General features: G+C 40.4%; 1 protein-coding gene across 7 annotated transcripts in view; it reads left to right on the top strand.

Annotated features, from left to right (window-relative positions):
* Positions 1-15,196, top strand: part of cnksr2a (connector enhancer of kinase suppressor of Ras 2a) — a 473,904-nt gene that overhangs the window by 395,340 nt on the left and 63,368 nt on the right. For all 7 annotated transcript variants that reach the window (XM_048541088.2, XM_048541090.2, XM_048541087.2 and 4 more), the window contains one exon: positions 12,141-12,211. In XM_048541088.2, the coding sequence (XP_048397045.2) occupies positions 12,141-12,211 (71 nt within the window). The remainder of the gene's footprint in view (positions 1-12,140; positions 12,212-15,196) is intronic.

Below are 15,196 nucleotides of genomic sequence, written 5' to 3'. Positions count from 1 at the left end.
GCATCCCTACAGTGTGGAAGCAGGCCATTCAGCCCAAACATTCCACACTGATCCTTCAAAGACCATCCCACCAGCCTATCCCTGTAAGCCTACACTTCCCCATGGCTAACACACATAACCCACGCCTCCCTGGACACTACAGGGTAACTCAACATAGCTAATCCACCTAATTTCCACATCTTTGGACTGTGGGAGGAAACCAACTCAGATATAGAGAGAATTTGCAAACACCACAAAAACAGTTACTCAAAGGTGGAATCAAACCTGCTATGAGGTAGCAGTGCTAACCACTGAGACACTGTGTTCATTTGAAGAGGCCACGTAGGCCCAATGGGCCAAATGGCCCCTTCTGCACTGTACCAGTTCCGTGATTGTGTGAAAAAGAACTTGGAAGAGAGCCAATAAGTGGCAGTCTAATGGAAAAGTGCAACAATGAATGCATTTGTTTGGAGTGTGTGAAGTCTTTACGCTAATAATACAGTGTACCTGATTTTGGAGAATGTGAAATTGTGCACTTCACAAATACGTCGGTGATAATGAGTACACTGGGTGTGACGAGGCAAGTACTTCATTCTTGTCTGAAACCTTTACCAAACTAATTGCCTACTAGAGATTCAGTTTAAAAGAAAGGTAATTATTATAGTACCGAGTTAGGAATAATCATTTTGAGGACTGCAGTTAAATGTTTCATTGGAAATGAAGTAATGTTATAAGATTGTTTAATCTGTTCTGGGAGCTGTATGTCTTTGAGTTATTTAGCTTTTTTATTGGGGCTATTATTATTATTTTGGAACAGAAAACTAGCTTTGCTGCTTGGATAATTAATCCAACTGCACGAACATTTTTAAAGTATTTTTCAGGTGCACACAAGCAGATAAATGCGGTCTTTTCATTCTTCATTGGCTTTATTCAGTAATCGTAGGCGCAGAAGTAGCGGAAGATTTGCTGATGCACAATTAATTTGATGTCTTAAATAAGCGAGTAAGTCTGGCTGTGCTGTGTTTCTGAATATGTGGTGCCTGGTCACTTACATTAGGTGTAAATTTATATCCTCGTGGCCTCAGGAAAATTTATATTTTCCTTCTCCATATCAATATTTTCTCTGTTGTTTACTATCTATTTGAAATTCCGCCTCATTCTGAGATGTAATTTTGCTGGCACAGCAGCATTTGAATATATCACTGAGGTAGTCTTTCTTGTTGTGTGTACCTAGACATTAAGGATGCACTAAATATCTGAAGCCACATCCAATGCTGTTGATTTTCACTTAGCAAACAAGTGACTCTCTATTCGACTTATCAACTTGAGGCACTGAATAGAAATTATCATGCTTCTTTTCACTTCTCTCTCAAGTGCTCTACCTTCCGAGTTCCCTACCCAGTTATTCATTGCCCAATCCTCAGATTGTTCTGCTGTCTTGCAACCATCCCAGGCTTAGCTTGCTCTTAGATAAGCTTAAAGCTTCCCTTGTATCCTTGAAAGGTTCATCAGGGCTTTGTAGAGGCTCATTATGAGCAGCAATGCAGTTGCTCCAAGTCACTCAGATGAGAACTAATCTTGCCAAGTTGCAGAATCTGCCGATTAATCAGTTCTCACCAGCCTTCATTGTTTCTACCTCCACAATATCCATTAACTAATGAATGTGAATGAATTTGTTGAACTTGTTTTGGATGATTGCATTGATACTACGGCCTTATCAGAAATCCGGGTGAGGGGCTGTGACATTGTTTCTATTCATGGAGCCTGCAGGGAATGGCACCTGCAGAATGCTGACAAGGAAGGGGAGCGGAAGACCTGTTTGGTTGTGGCATCCTTCTGACAATGGTGGAAAAAGCAGAAGATGGTCCTTTGAATACAGAGACTAGTGAAGTGGAAAGTGAGGACAAGAGGGACCCCATTGTTGTTCTGGGAGGGAGGAGAAAGGATCAGACATGGCTGAGGATTGGGGCATATCCTTGGCTGATTGAAAGGCAAATACGAAGGAAGCACTCCTGTAGTAGGTGGCATCACCGGAATGCATGCAATAGAGACAGGGAAACTGTTGTTCAGTGGTAGGATTATTGTGCCAAGGCAGATAGGTGGAAGTGTCTCAGAGTTGGCCTTCAGCTCCTACATGATATTTGTCAGTAATTTCTCTGGAAATCCTGTTCACCTGTATCCCAAGTGCCCACTGACTCATATTGACCTCCAGCCAAGTAATGTCTTGACCAGTGACCCAGCCTGGAATGTTTCTGCCCTGCGTGTTACAACTACATGTTGAATAATGCACACATCCACTTGGTCATGAGGGACTCTATAGACTGTATTACAAATGAAGCATTGAGTCATATCACATAGTTCCTTTGGCATCTGGGCAGTAAGTTGGCATTCTTGTGACCTCAAGGAAAACACATAAGAAATAACCAGACAGATCAGTAAGCAATAGGAAATGAGTCATTGTACAGCAAATGTTAAACTGTTGTCGGAAAAGTGTATGAAACAAAATTTTGTCAGAACACCAGAAAAGACCAAGGTCGGTGAGAAAGGAAGAGGCTTGGAAGCAGAGTATATTTGAAGCTGTAAAACTATTGCTCATTGTGTAGCTGTTGTTTGGATTTCGTCTTGGTTGAGACCATGGAAAAATGTGGTGGAAGAAACTGCTGGTCATCTTGTTTTGCATTTGCTGTGAAAGTGGTTTTATGAATAGACAATATATTGCACTGGCTCAGAGACCTTCAGACATGTACAAACAAAGCAATGACCATTTTCTTACTGTTGTCAAAATTTTGGCCTTGCAATATGTCGTGTGGGAGCTGCAGCACATGAACGATGCAGCGCTAGACTTGCCAGACCTAACACTTCTGAATAGGCCACTACTTGTGCCGCTCAGTGTGGGATCGGGGTTAAGCCAACAATCGTAGAGTCAAGCAAAGTGGTTAAGAATCAGGAATAGGCTGACCAGACTGGAAATAAGGAAGACAGGGGTGCAAGGAAATGAGAGTGGAGTGGATGAGTGAGTTAATGGGTGACTCAATTAACTTGGATTTTGATCCCAACCTTTAATGATTTGTGAGAGCTCAGTGAGGGAAGATACAAGAACTGTGAATAAATATGAGTATGCTAAAATAACTTTAAATCATTTCGAATTCCAACACTATACTTTGTGCTGGCATAACTTCTTGCATAATGGTGAATTTTTAGTTCAGTGTCCGTACGATGAATTGTTGCAATACAAAGAAAAAAGGAGACATTTGCCCATTTGGGCTCCACTTGTTTTGCTTCCAGGAGTGACAGCACGGTGCTTATTAGATATTAGGCATTAGAAAAGGCTATTTATTTTCCTTTGGGCCAGGTGACCACAGGACATACAAGTAATATGGATTGTGAGGATATAAGGAACAGGAAGAAGCCACAAGAACCATAAAACATATTTTCCATATCTGTGGATTGGCCTTCAGATGAAGGCCACACGACACAGGAGAAGTTCCATTCGGCCCATCAATCTGATCCATCACTGAATGAGGTCATGGCTGATCTGATAATTCTCAATTCTACTTTCCTGCTTTTTCCCCTAGCTTCCATTACTGATTAAAAATCCATTTGTTTCGCTGTCGAATACACTTGTTGACTCAGCCTGTCCGGCCTTGTACAGGAAAGACGTGGCTGCATCTCCAGGCTGCGCATTGCTATCATAGTGCTCACTCACCCAGTGATAGCATCCTGGCCTTCCATTGTCTTACCTTGCCTTCTTGTGCATTGCCTCCTCATCCACAGAGACCAGACTCATATTGCTATTGTCTTGCCTTGCCATTTCATGCAAACACAAAGTTGGTTGTTAGTAGTCTTCAGTCAGGTTGGGGAAGAGGGATGTGGGGGACCCCTTCACTCAAGGGGTCTGAGCTCAGGAAGTCATGCACAGCCCCCAGTACAGTCCAGAGACTCCGACACTGATGGTCAGCCATTCAGGGAGAGCAGAGTAAGAATGGCCTCCTCATTACGGGTGAGGAGTCAAATATGGGATACGCCAGGATCTTCTTTGACGTTTTTTGCCCAACTGGAGCCTTCCTTCCTTGTGAAATGAGAGAGAGAGGTGGATAATAAGGAAGGTGAAAGTGGGTGGCACAGTTGTTGGTGCTGGTGCAGGCGTCCTGAGCGAGTGAGTAGAGGGCATGCAGGGTTCATGGTGTTGGAAGTGGGTGATGGCAAGTGAGAAGAAATGTTGCAGGCAATAATGAGAGTCGTAAGTAGTAGCAGTAGCAGAAATGGAATGAGTGTGAGGTATTAGCAAGAACCTGGTGGGCACTTTTGCTGACACAATGGAGAATTTCATTGATCGTCTTCCTGCATAGTTATGCATTCCTTCAGACTGCACTGACCCATTGAGCAAACTCAGAGCAGGCTGGCATAGCCTACTGTCATACCCTTCATTGCTAGTCCTAGGGGAAAAGGACATCTGTCCTCAGTACCATTATGTCCAGCAGGATCTCCAGGTCCTGACTCACAAAGCAAGATATCAGCTTCCTCTCTGCCCTGTCCAAGGTAAGGTCTGAAACCATGCTGCGCAGCTATGGACTGACATTATTTGTCTGGTGCATAATCAACTTTCCAAGATGAGGTGAGCACAAGTGGATGTCCAGTGAGTGGCAAGTTGTTCCAGAAATAGCACATGGTAAGATGGGGCTAGAATTGGACATGAGACATGTCCATAGTGGAGTAATTAGTGAATGAGGTGAAATAGCTAGGTTATGGCGAGTAATCCTGCTAGCCCTCATCGTGAGTAATCCTCCAAAAAAACTCCATTCCACTTGCTTTTTGCCAAAAAATAGTATGATTCCGTCCTAACATACCATGTGTTTTCTCAATTCCTTGCTGTACCTCCATATTAACTTTCTGTGATTTATACACAAGAATTCCCAGCTACCTCTGATTACCAATATTCCCCAGTGATTCGGCCACCTAAAAAATTACTTGGCTATATTTCCTACTAATATGGTTTACTTCACAATTTCCCACATTACATTCCATTGACCATGATCTTTCCCACCTCATTAACCTGGATATATCTTTTGCAACCTCTTTGATCTTTTTTACAGCTTATTTCAAAAGTTGAGGGAAAATAGAGCATCTGCTTGACAGATAATTTTAGTGAGGTGATTAACAGAAAGGAAGTACAGTGCTTACCTTCACCACTGTTTGAAGACTGCCTGAGCTGCTGTTTAGCAGTGTAGATTTTATAATGACTACATTGGGTATTTTCCCAGGAGTATAGTATAATTCTAGTAAAGGAAAATGAAAACAGTCAGGTAACCTGTAGAACAATCTGTTAAATATCAAACTAACATTCAACAAAAAGCAATCTAATTTGCAAGAATTTTGTGTTGATAAATGCCCATACATTTGTATAATCTAAGATATCTCTTATGTGTAAAATAATAGACGGGAGACCGTTGTAAAGCTGTGTTACAGTAATTAAGTTAAAGTGCCATTTGAAAAACCATCAAGCCCTATTTGTAAGTATTGTGAATCAACCTGTTTAGACATTTTGTGAGTTACAAAAAAAAACACACTATCACTATGCCGCGAGAGTCTAAAGCCCTGTTTACTTATTTGGTGATTCAGGTTATATTCTTAATATGGAGAACTAAAAAATTGTTACAAAAGACCCCTGCATTTATAATTAACACCAACGCTGAAGGAAATTCATGAGCAACCACACAGTTATTGTCCTGATTTAATAGAATCATGTATGGTCTGAAATTCCTTTAATAAAGCTCTCCATCCATCACCCCCCACTCTTAGGCTTACACTTTTGCCCTAACCTTTCTTTCTCAAGTTTCCTTCTATTCCTGGTGTCAGTTTTAGTCTGATTAAGCAGTTGTTTCACACCATGAAGTGTTTTCAGAACTTAAAAACACTATTTGAATGTAATTTGTTGTTGATACTGATCAGTTCTTTAATCAGACATAAAATGGAATCATTTTAACCTGTAAAATTGACGACCATGGGTCAGATGGGACGTTAAGTTTTCTTTTAAACTCAAATCTTGTCCTACCTGGCCTCAACAAATCCACTTGGAAACTTAATGAACACAATAGGAGAGAGCTAGGTGACTAACCCATTCACAAGAGGTGAGTTATTGTTTATTTACATTGATCAGTCTGCATGCCCAATTTTATCACTCTTCCGACTTCTGCAATGGTCAGATGAATTTTCCAGTCCAGTAAGATGCATGAAAGAGTTGGCAAGATTTCCTGTACCTAACAAGAATGCTTCCTCCCTCGCAAAGCAGTTCTCCACTCCAGGCAAATAGACACATGCCCACCTCCATCCCACAAACACACACATACGCACACGCATAGCTAACGTCCTTTGGGGAAAGAAAGCTACCATCCTAATCTGATCTGGTCCAGATATGACTCCAAAACCAAGGTAATGTGATTAACTTCTAACTACCCTCTGAAATGGCCTGACAAACCAATTGTTCAAAGTTACAGTTAGAGATCTTTCAGAAAGAGATGGGAAATAATTTCTGACATCCACAGTGACACCCAGATCACACAGTTGAAGAAAATGATCAGTTTGGCTTTTACATGAGCATTCTATTTTAAGAAGTCATGAAATTTGTGGGTGTTTAGTAGAACTGGAGCCCACTTCTCCTTCTAGTCAGATAACAGCTAATACCTGTGAGCTAGACTAAGACATTGTGAATGGCTATTTCAGGCAAAATCTTTTGGAGCTGCCAGTTCTTTGAAATTGTGACCATCATAAGTGATCAGCTTCCAGATAAAAGGATAAGAGAGAAAATAAATGTCTCATAAGTTGATTTGCATATCTAAAATTTGACATGAAAGATAGTTGTGATCATGTGTCAGGTGCACAATTATCATTTCTTCCTTGTTTTCAGTAATCTTGCTTTGATTCAAGTATCTGTTTGAATGATATCTTGAGTTTTGGGGCTTGTACTGACAAGAAATTACTTGCAGAGATCAGGGGTATATCTCAGTGTTCACCAGGAATCTCTGTATTCTGCCAAAGAAACATCTTGTCTGGACAACATTGATGTCTTTCATCAGTCAGGTAGAATTGTGGGTGTAGAACTGGGGATGTTTGAAACATCAGTTGAATGCAAGATGGAATTCTGCCTTCCTCCATATAACTGTGTCACAATGGGAATCTTAACAGGCACTTAAAACCAGCATTCCAGAAAAATGGAATATCAGACCAATCGCTTTCATTGTCTGTTTAATTTGCCAATTATGAAGTACTACTAAACATTTTTGCTTTCCTAGCTGCGAAGCTTTGGGAAATCCCAACAGATTAGTCAGGATTCCATGGGAGAGAGAAACAGAGTTAATGTTTCTGGTCAATAAATTTTCGTCAGAATCCTACATCCAACTCTAGTCATGTTTAAATTGGTTTTGTGGTAAAACAAGCTTGTTTACAGATGGATTGATTATATGTAAGAGACTGAATACAACTTTAGCCACAGAACTAGTCATTTCTACAAATAAAAAGAAATAAAACTGCTTTTTCTTTGCAGTCTGTCTTCTGAATCAGTTGGTTAGTATCCATTTAGGGCAGGGAGTTTATGCTAGTATTAGCATTGGGATTTCATATTAGCTGGCATGTGAATGTAATATTAAGTCCTAATAAGCATTACCACATCAATTAAACCGAACTGGGTCACCTGAGGATTGCCTCAGACTCTCACTGCAACATTAGAGGAAGGTCAGCAAGCACCCAGAGAAATAAGATATATATATCATTGCATCATTTCTCCAGGAGCTTGTTGTAGGTTTCATGCAAACCCAAGAGAACGTTTCCTATGAGTCATTCTCTGTGAGATCGATGAGGATAATTGAGTAAGATTTTGAAGGAGGCCGGCGTGCACTGCAGTTCCTTCTCTATGCACAAAGTCCGTAGAGTGGCAAATGAATTTGGGGAATGAAGTTTTTTTTTTCTAAATGAGTGCTCTTTCCTCTCTTTAAAATCACCAGTCATCGATTCACATTGTGTATAAGATAAGCAGAATCAGATTTAGGGATTTTATTTCTCAATGTAGTAATAAGCCTGATTCTTAAGTGCTGTAGCCCCTTGACAAACTGTTTATATTTGATTTGCAATTGCAGTTCAGTACGTGAATTAAAGGAAATACTGTTTATAAAAAAATTTCCTTGTCCATTGAAGCCAGGTAATTATCCTTATTTCATGAATAAGTTAGTTTCATAACAGAAACCATATGTATTTCTCTATCTGAACACACTGCGATATTGAGTGGTGCTGTGCGCTTACAGCTTCAAAGCAGGGCTGATAAGTGATGGAGCGTTCTCATCAAGAATCCTGGCAATTTTCAATTCCCCACATGCTATGGCATTTTAAATCCTAACTTTGCAACTTTGTTTTGAAAGAACTGAAATGCTAACCTGGATGCCAGACTAAATGACAAGCACAGCTCTCTTGGATGGAGACTACGCCAGAGGGCGATATAGGCACAGAAGCAGATAGGGACCCTTTTGCTACCTCTATGGAAACGCAGAGGAAAAACCTAATTCCCAACCTGAAAAAGGCAAGCCACTCCCCCATCCCTAGAAGCACCAGTCACAGGTGAGGCATTCATTTTGGTGTTGGTAGTGTGCAGTGAATCTTTTAGATCGTGATTGGAGGCAGCAACAGTGGTCCGCTGGCCAGACAAGGGTAAGTTTTGGGAATCAAAGGCAAAGAACACCTGTTTCTCTTGATCTACAAGTGTCGGCAAAGCGATGAGCTTTCCCACAAAACTGTCCTTTGCCTCGCTGCAGCTGCCAGATTTGCCAAAGCCAGGGAGGCCCAGATGACCAATGTAAAAGCAAAAAAGAAAGGTTAACTCTAAGGAAGGCAGTCTCAATATTTCAAAGGCTAACCCCCTCTGCCCCCAATAGAACAAGGTGTGGAGATGGATGAACACAGCAGGTCAAGCAGCATCTTAGGAGCAGGAAAGCTGACGTTTCAGGCCTAGACCCTTCAGAAAGGGTCTAGGCCCGAAATGTCAGCTTTCCTGCTCCTAAGATGCTGTTCTGTGTTCATCCAGCTCCACGCCTTGTTATCTCAGATTCTCCAGCATCTGCAATTCCTGTTATCTCTCTCCTCACTCTGCCCACAATGCCTTTACTCAATTTGGAAGTGCAGTGGAGCTGAATTTGAGATTTTTAATTTTTTCACATCTGACCTAATTCTGGCCTCCGGTGTTGAGTAAAATTGCCCTATTAAACTTTCCAACAATTAACATTGCCACCATCAATCATCTATTTTAAAATAATTGTTGAGTTAGTATGGTATGACAGCTCTGTAATAATGAATGACATATCCAGCAGTAAACTGCAGCTTGTTGTAAAAGTCAGTATTGCTTTTCTCCTTTTCATACATTCATCTAACCTCATCAGGTGATATATAGACATCAGTAGTAACACATGACAAACACTGAGGCAATATGGTCTTCTCTGACAATGTTGTGGTAGCAACATTAAACAATAGAGATTTCACTATTTGTTTCTGCCTGTTGGATGACTGAATAACTGAGCCCATTGAGCACATTTCCAAGCAAATCATTCATTATTTCCTTGAGTCTTCAAGCAAATCTCTAAAAATAAAATAATTTGATGACACGGGACCTTCACTTTCATATCAATTTCACTTTATTGTCGTCTCAGAAATTTCAATGGAACTTTGGAATTAGGAGCAAGAGTAAGCAACCGAGCACTTCCAATCCGCTCTGCCATTTAGTATAATTATGGCTGATCTTATCCTGGTCTCAATTCCACTTTGCTGCCTGTTCTGCATTGCCCTTTATCTGGCTTTTCATCAGAAACTATCTATTTCTTTCTTGAATCTTTCGATTGATCCTGCCTCACAGATTCACGACCTTCTTAGAAAAGTAGTTTCTCCTCATCGCAGTTTTGAATCTAGTTCTTCTCACTCTATATCTGTGCCCTTTTGTTCAAAACTGTCCCACATGGGGGAGCACCTGTTCAACATCACCTGATAATCCCTTTCGGCATTTTATATACCTCAGTCGGATTCCCTCTCATGCTTCTGAACTCCAACAAGTTCAAGCTCAAGCTATTCAACTGCCCCTCGTACGACAGCCAATTCATCCCTGGAATCCCTGGTGAATTTCCTCTGAACTGCTCCAGTGCCACCATATCTTTCCTCAAGTAAGGAGACCAAAACTGGACACAATATTCCAGGTGTGGTCTCACCGATGCCTTATATAATTGTAACAACACTTCTTTATTTTTATAATCCAATCCTCTTGCAATAAATGCCAGGATTTCATTTGCCCTTCTTATTATATACTGCATCTGCAAACCCACTGTCTGTAATCCATGTTCAAAGACACCCAGATCCCTCTGCACTGACACATCTTGAACTGCTTCCTATTTTAATAATAATTTGCCTCTTTATGTTTCCAACCAAAATGGATAATGTTGCATTTACCCACATTAAACTTCGTCTGCCAGATTCTGGCCCATTCTCCTCGCCTATCAATATCCATCTGTAAACTCTTTATTTCCTCATCACTACCTCATATTGTTTTAGCATCATCTGCTAACTTTGCTATATTATTGCTCTATCCCTGCTTGCAGATCATTTATATAAATTGTAAACAGTTGAGGTGTGAGAACTGAATCCTGCGGCACCCCACTGGTTACAGTTCACCATCTAGAGAAGGATGCATTTATCCCAGCCCTCTGCTTTCTATCAGCCAGCCAATTCTCTACTGAAGCTGATACTCTACCCTTACTTCTTGTGATCTAACCTTCTGAATTGGCCTTTTATGTGGCATCTTGTCAAATGCTTCTGGAAGCCTAGATATACTGCATCATTGGAACCCCATTGTCTACCTTTCTGGTTACATCTTCAAAGAACTGTAGCAAGCTTGCCAAGCATGATTTGCCCTTAATGAAACCGTGCTGACACTGGTGAAGTACATAGTAAGTGCCTTGCTCAGTTGCTAAAAATATTACATGTAAGTAACAACAATAGAAAAAAATGTTACTTGTTCACAGAAAATTTAATTAAAATATATATTAAATCTATTCTATTGTAATGAGAGTAATCAATCAACAATTGTAAGTACATATGATGAGTACATATCCTCATCCACACATCAGCTCCAGTTAAAGGTTGCAATAGAGAAGAGCAAAGATGAGTTCAGGAATCAGTTTAGTCCTGTATCTGAACAACTTCACGCTCATTGCTGCCAAGATAGCTAGGGACCCGAGAACCTGCCAAGTGAAATAAATTTGATGATTCCAAAACACCTCAAATGTTGGGCTTTATCAAAATTAGTTGAATGGTGACCAATTTTGTAATATCAATGCAGCAAAGAATGTGAACCAGAATGTTGCAACTTGGATAAAGTGTCTGTTCCATTTTCAGTGATAGGCCTGTAGGTATAAAATGGCCAATATCTGACTTATCTAGGTAATTAACCTATATGCACGTAACCAAGCAGTTGGCTGGTAAAAGCATCTAAAGCTGGGAGCAGGTTTTTTTTAAAGAAATAAAAGATCAATCACTTCAACTGGCAGTGCAGCCCCTTTTTACATCCTGCTAGTCAAAACCTCGACCCCAAAGTGCAGAGCAGCCAAAACACCCTTTCCTTCATCATTGTTCTCAATGGATGTTTTGTAATGTACTGGGTAACGTCCTTTCGTCTGAGCAAGGAGTCTGGGTTCAATTCCCACTTTTGGGCTTGCTGGTCTATGAAGCTTCATACGCAATGTGATCAAATGGATTGAATATCAACCTGTAAATCCTTCTAATCCATGCCAGTGGCAAGTGGTTAAATATGGTGAAACAAAATCTGGAGCGTCCAGCTTCATTATCCACATGTCCTGAATACCCTGTATCATGCGTGTAAGTGTAAGTTGCTTCAGTCAGTCAGTCAGATTCTTTTGCAGAGGACTAAATGGCTAACATGGATCAAAATGATGCCGACAGCTCTGGGTTTAAACTCCTCTCTGATTGGGATGGATTCTGCCTGCTTGCCTTACACATGGTGAAAGTCTTGGTGCTGTGGGCCAGAGATGCCCCCAGGCAGAGTACTCAAGATGAAGAAATATTCTGAGATTTTCAAAGGAACAAGTAATCATGAGACTTTTACCTTTTCACATTGACAGGTGGCTGAGCAGGCTGGGCTTAGCAACAGTGGGATATGCAGAAAAAGAGCAGCGACTCAAACAAGATCAAGGTACTGATGTCACCATGCAAAGTAACTTTATACTAAATCGCAATGAACCTTCCAACATCAATTAATATTACCACTACAATGTCATGCATGAAATCTAACGTTCACCTATCACTCCTGTGCTAATGCAGCATCTCAGTTTTATAATTCTCAGTTGTGTACAAATCCCTCCATAGCTTCATTATTCACCAGCTTCTACAGCCCCAGTCCGTCTGAGATCTCAGGACTCCTGCATTGCTGGTATCTTGCTTATCCCCAATTTTAAGTGCTCTGCCTTTGTTGGCTATGCCTTCAGCGGTTAAAGTCCTAAGGAATTCCTTCCCTGCACCTCTCTCCCTCATTTTCCTCCTTTGGGACCCTTCTTGAAACCAACCTTATTGAATCTAAGCTGTTGGTCATGTATCCTAATTTCTGTTCATGTGTCTCAATGCGAAATTTTGTTTGATAACACACGTATGAAGCACCTTGGGATGCTTTGCTAAATTAAAAGTGCAATATATATGCAGATCATTGGTCCAAGAATACTGGGAGAATTGGCTTGTTCATTTGTTTTGCACTCTGTTCAGTCTTAATTTTTACCTTTTGAAAATAAAATTGGGCAGGTTAATAAATGGGTTTCAGATTTCCCTTATTGGTTTTCTTTGTCAGATGGTTTAGGATAAACTTAGCCTTTTATGTCTTTACTCAAGCATTATGGCATTACATTCCAGTGTGAGTTGAAAGTCTAATTTATTGCATTTAAAAAGGTGAATTCAAACTTTGAGTAATCAAAATTTGACGGGAGAGGAACTTAAACTATGAGAATGATGCAGCATATGACTTCTGAGAAATGTTAAAATAACTGAAAAGTAAGGTTTGCCTCAAAAGCTTGTTCTGAAACAAACGCTAATATTTCCAAAATGAGTGTATACGTTTTTAGAAAAAGTTCATGAAACTGCATAGAGCATTAGACTTCTGAAGAACAATTGATTTTCTGCATTTGTGTAAATGTAAACTTTGATACATATAAAATAAGTTACAATATATTCAAAGCTTCAATTATGTTGAAATCTGGTACCATAATTTAGTTTGCTCAAATCAGCAATGACAGATAGGAGTCAATTTAGCCATTTAAATGCTGCATCCACATATTCTAATATCTTTATGAGAAAATTTGCATTTTTTTGTATGTCACTATTGTCATATGCGTTGGCACAAAGATATTCCATACAAAAGTATTGTTGGAAGATGATCAGGGAAAATGGTGACGGAAGAAGAATCACTTTTTGATCTCTATTCACCTAAAGATATTGGCACTGACATAACATTCGAGCCCAATGAGAATTTCAAAGTAGTATGACTTTGACATATGTAATTCAACTTCTATATTGTTCTCGTTTGTCAGTCTTGTTAATCTGAAGTTACAGGCGTGATTTTAACAGGGGCAGGTTTGATAATCAGGGTAGTCAGAAGAGGGAAGTGTTTCCAATGGGAAGCCCATAAGTTCAGGTTACCATCTATAGCTATGGATATTTAACCTGATAGTGTGAAATCTTGTTTTCACCGAATGCCAGTCCAAAGGCCAGCCTCATTGACAGGTTTGGCTTCCAGTGGGTCAAGCATTGCTCCAGAGTTGGCTACCCACGTCTGTTCAGCCCAGAAATAAATGGGCCGGGGTGAACTTTGATGTTTTGAACTTTTTCATGCTCCATCTATATCCTGCCCCATTTTGGGGGGCTTAAAATTCCCCTCTACGTCTTCAAACACGAGGACAAGCAGAGCACTTTTGGAATTCTTCAACAGCGTGTGGAGTGTGATAAAGACTGAAGATAAAGATAAATATCGAAATTGCTGTTCGTGCCTTCAGTTTTGAGGCCACTTTATGGGTTTGGGAGGAGCAGAAACATGAATTCAAAAGGGTATCGTGGGAGTCATGGGCATAAATTTTGGAGGCCAAAACAAATTTAAGAGGTTTGGACTAAAAAGGGAGGTTGGAGTTGTGATGGTCATTAGTGGCTCAGAAAACTCCTAGAAATATTATGTGTTACATCGAAGCAAAATGGTGAAGTAAGTAAATTCATGACTTAATTGGACTTGCATTGGACATGAGTACATTGAGGAGTACCAGACTCAATACGCTGGTATCACCAAATCAAGCCACACAGTTTCAGCCGTCACATACAGCACATGGCAAAGCCCGCCTGCAGCTGAGTTAGTGCCGGCAGTGATACGATGAGATCCTTAAGTGACCACTTAAGGGCTTCAATTGGTGGCAAGTCAGGAAGGTTGACCACAGACCTTCCCTTCTCAGGACTTAATTTTGCTGAAGGTGGGAAAAAGTGGTGGCGTTGAGGTCTGCCACCAGCCCACCTAAACAAATGACCTTCCAAACACCCACTCATCCTCAAAGCTATCACTGCCAGGAGCAGAGGATTCTGCCCCAGGAAGCTTAGCAATATTTGTGGAAAGTCAAACCCAGTTTGCATTTCAGGTAAGCAATCTTTATGCAGAACTGATAAAAGCCCAGAGATGTCATAGATATGATAAAGGTGCAAGGGGTTTAGGTGAGAAAATGACCAAAAGGGAAGATCTGTGACAGGGAACAAGCCAGGAAAGATTAAAAGACAAAGCGTGATGTAGGGACAAAGTGAGTAGTCAGGAGTAAAAAGCAAAGATGTGTCCATAATATGTGAATGACGGACCTTTGAGCATCTGCCATTGAAAAGCAAGTAAAAACAAAACTACTAAGGAAAAGGCCATTTTACTCTTCTGTGAACACAAACAAGAACATTTAACCCTATAAATGACACCAGTCAGTTTGACTGAAAGCATCATGAATAACCTAATCTGACTCAATGATTTATTCAGTTATCCAAGAAATATTAAGACAGATTAAAACTACATCTACTGGATAGCTAGACAACTAAAACCTGCTCCCCACTGATTCCTCACTCCTGACCTTCCAAACTCCAGGTCCCCTGAGTCCTCTCCTGGCTATTTAAATTTTCC

This window comes from Stegostoma tigrinum, chromosome 12, assembly GCF_030684315.1.
Source record: "Stegostoma tigrinum isolate sSteTig4 chromosome 12, sSteTig4.hap1, whole genome shotgun sequence".
NCBI classification, from domain to species: Eukaryota; Metazoa; Chordata; class Chondrichthyes; order Orectolobiformes; family Stegostomatidae; genus Stegostoma; species Stegostoma tigrinum.
This window is presented reverse-complemented; position numbering and strand designations above follow the sequence as displayed.